Raw genomic sequence first — 2153 nt, forward strand, 5'->3', positions numbered from 1 at the left:
CATCAAATAAAATATAAGAATACTAAATTTTGTGTTTTTGTTCTTTTTTTTTTTTGGGTTGGTAATCGGGGCCGAAGCCCAAAAAAAAAGAAAAAACTATCCACAAGGTACTATATGCGTCTTTGTTCTTTATACTAAACTTTGGACTCACACTGCGCTGACCAAAAATTCATTTGGCCCAATTCTATGTGGACCGGAAATGAGGCCCAAAATGATATCATCAATTCAATATAGCATCATACAGACACAGGAGACACGGCCAAAAAAAAAAAAACATAGGAGAAACTTTATGACAAAAAAAAAAAGAAAGAAAGGAGAAACTCTGATTACTAATTAGCATGTTAATATTCATAAAACAAAAAGGAATCACAAGATGAAGGTCCGCAACTAATAATAGCAAGTACAAAACATTTAAATGGTTTAAGATACCAACTAGTCCCTAACATATAAAACTTTAGTCCATACATATCATAATTAAAGTTTATGATATAGTAATAATATTGTTATTTTGGTATTATAAGTGATATCACTTTCCTTGTTGAGAGGTAGAAATAGTAGCAACAACGTTGTGGTAATAGTTCCAGGAAGGGCTTGTTTTAGTGATAGGTTGTTGACCAAATGGGTGTTCTTCAACATACTTGTTCATACTTTCAGCATTCGCCAATCCATCCAGATATTTTCGCACATCACCTTTATCACCTAAAACATTAATTGCACACACAAGCTTTAAAAAACATAAAATGAAAAAGTAAAAAATTATCATCTCCATTTAATTAACCATTATAATTATCCTAATAAATATAAATAGGGTAAAGTATACTTTTTGTCCCTGAAGTTTGACAAAAGTTTTAAAAATACCCCTAAGTTTTATTTTGTTTCAATTTTGTTCCAAAAGTTTTCGATTTGCATCAAATATATCCCTGACAGCTAATTTTTCAAAAAATTTAAGGTTAATTCAACAACAATATCATAAGAACAACCCTCAACATAAGCAAATCAAGCATAATTTTCATGTATTATTGTTAGATTAGCCTTAAATTTTTTGAAAATTTAGCCGTTTAGGGTATATTTGATGCAAATCGAAAACTTTTGGAACAAAATTGAAACAAAATAAAACTTAGGGGTATTTTTGAAATTTTTGCCAAACTTCAGGGACAAAAAATATACTTTACCCTAATTAAATATCGGAAATATTTGGTAACCAAAGAAAATCAGTCAAAAACAGCCATAACTTACCTTATTTAACATTTATTAATTTTTGCACCATACCTAGTGAATTGTCACTCCGATTCTGAAAGCTGAATGTATGCGGAAAGACCGAGTTCTGTGGCTGAAATAATGTCACAAACATATTCATAACCGAGTTAGAAAATGAAATTCTATTTGTAACATAGAAAGAAAGAAAGGAGTTATTAAATTACAGCATTAAGTAATGCTTTGTATGGAGAATCATCCAACAACAATGTATTTGATTCATTATAATATCCTTTCTCCCATGGAAGACTTGGATCATGCTTCTCCCAAATTTTCCTCAGGTCCTTAAAAACCACTGGCTTGTGCTTGTTTTCAAGTGTCTTGAAAGTTGTTTTAGTACAATGAGAAGCATCCTGCCCAAGTTTATATTTTGTAGAATGAGATGAAAATAAACCATTAATACTTGAGGTGATTTCTTCAAGTTTTAAAATTAATATACAATCCCCAATTATGTAACCAATGGCATGTATCATAAAATAATATTTGAACAAGTGCAATAGTAGTAATGTATATCACAAGAATATATAAGGCATAAAATACAATAAAAATCCATAATAATGATTATGTTAATGAATAATCCTTAAAATTGACACAAGTAGCAAAATGCAAGTTTTAATTTAAAATTTAATTTTGGCTTAAGCTTTTGATAATCAACACACTTATAATGCTTCTTTTAGAGTTAACCTATTGTTGATATTGTATAACAAATAACAATAAAAAAAATGATGAAATTGACCATTACTCTAGTTCTAGTAGGCTCTACTTGTTAGGAATACACTATATATTGAGATATTGAGAATGAAGAACAAAAGAAAATTAACAGAGCATGATCATAATAATGCTTACCCAACAAAAGAGCAACTTGTGTTTCATACTTCCCATCACGTAATCGATGACCA

The 2153-nt window shown here is 29.5% G+C and overlaps 1 protein-coding gene across 1 annotated transcript in view; it reads right to left on the reverse strand.

Moving 5' to 3' along the window:
* The window catches only part of LOC107637337 (ubiquitin-like domain-containing CTD phosphatase 1), a 2328-nt gene continuing 701 nt past the window's right edge, over positions 527 to 2153 (reverse strand). The window contains exons 3-6 of the mRNA XM_016340768.1: positions 2101 to 2153; positions 1422 to 1607; positions 1270 to 1330; positions 527 to 699 (exon numbers count right to left, since the gene is read on the reverse strand). The exon at positions 2101 to 2153 is cut by the window's right edge and continues 13 nt beyond it. Coding sequence (XP_016196254.1) covers positions 527 to 699; positions 1270 to 1330; positions 1422 to 1607; positions 2101 to 2153 — 473 coding nt within the window. The remainder of the gene's footprint in view (positions 700 to 1269; positions 1331 to 1421; positions 1608 to 2100) is intronic.

Source organism: Arachis ipaensis, chromosome B04, assembly GCF_000816755.2.
Source record: "Arachis ipaensis cultivar K30076 chromosome B04, Araip1.1, whole genome shotgun sequence".
Taxonomy (NCBI): domain Eukaryota; kingdom Viridiplantae; phylum Streptophyta; class Magnoliopsida; order Fabales; family Fabaceae; genus Arachis; species Arachis ipaensis.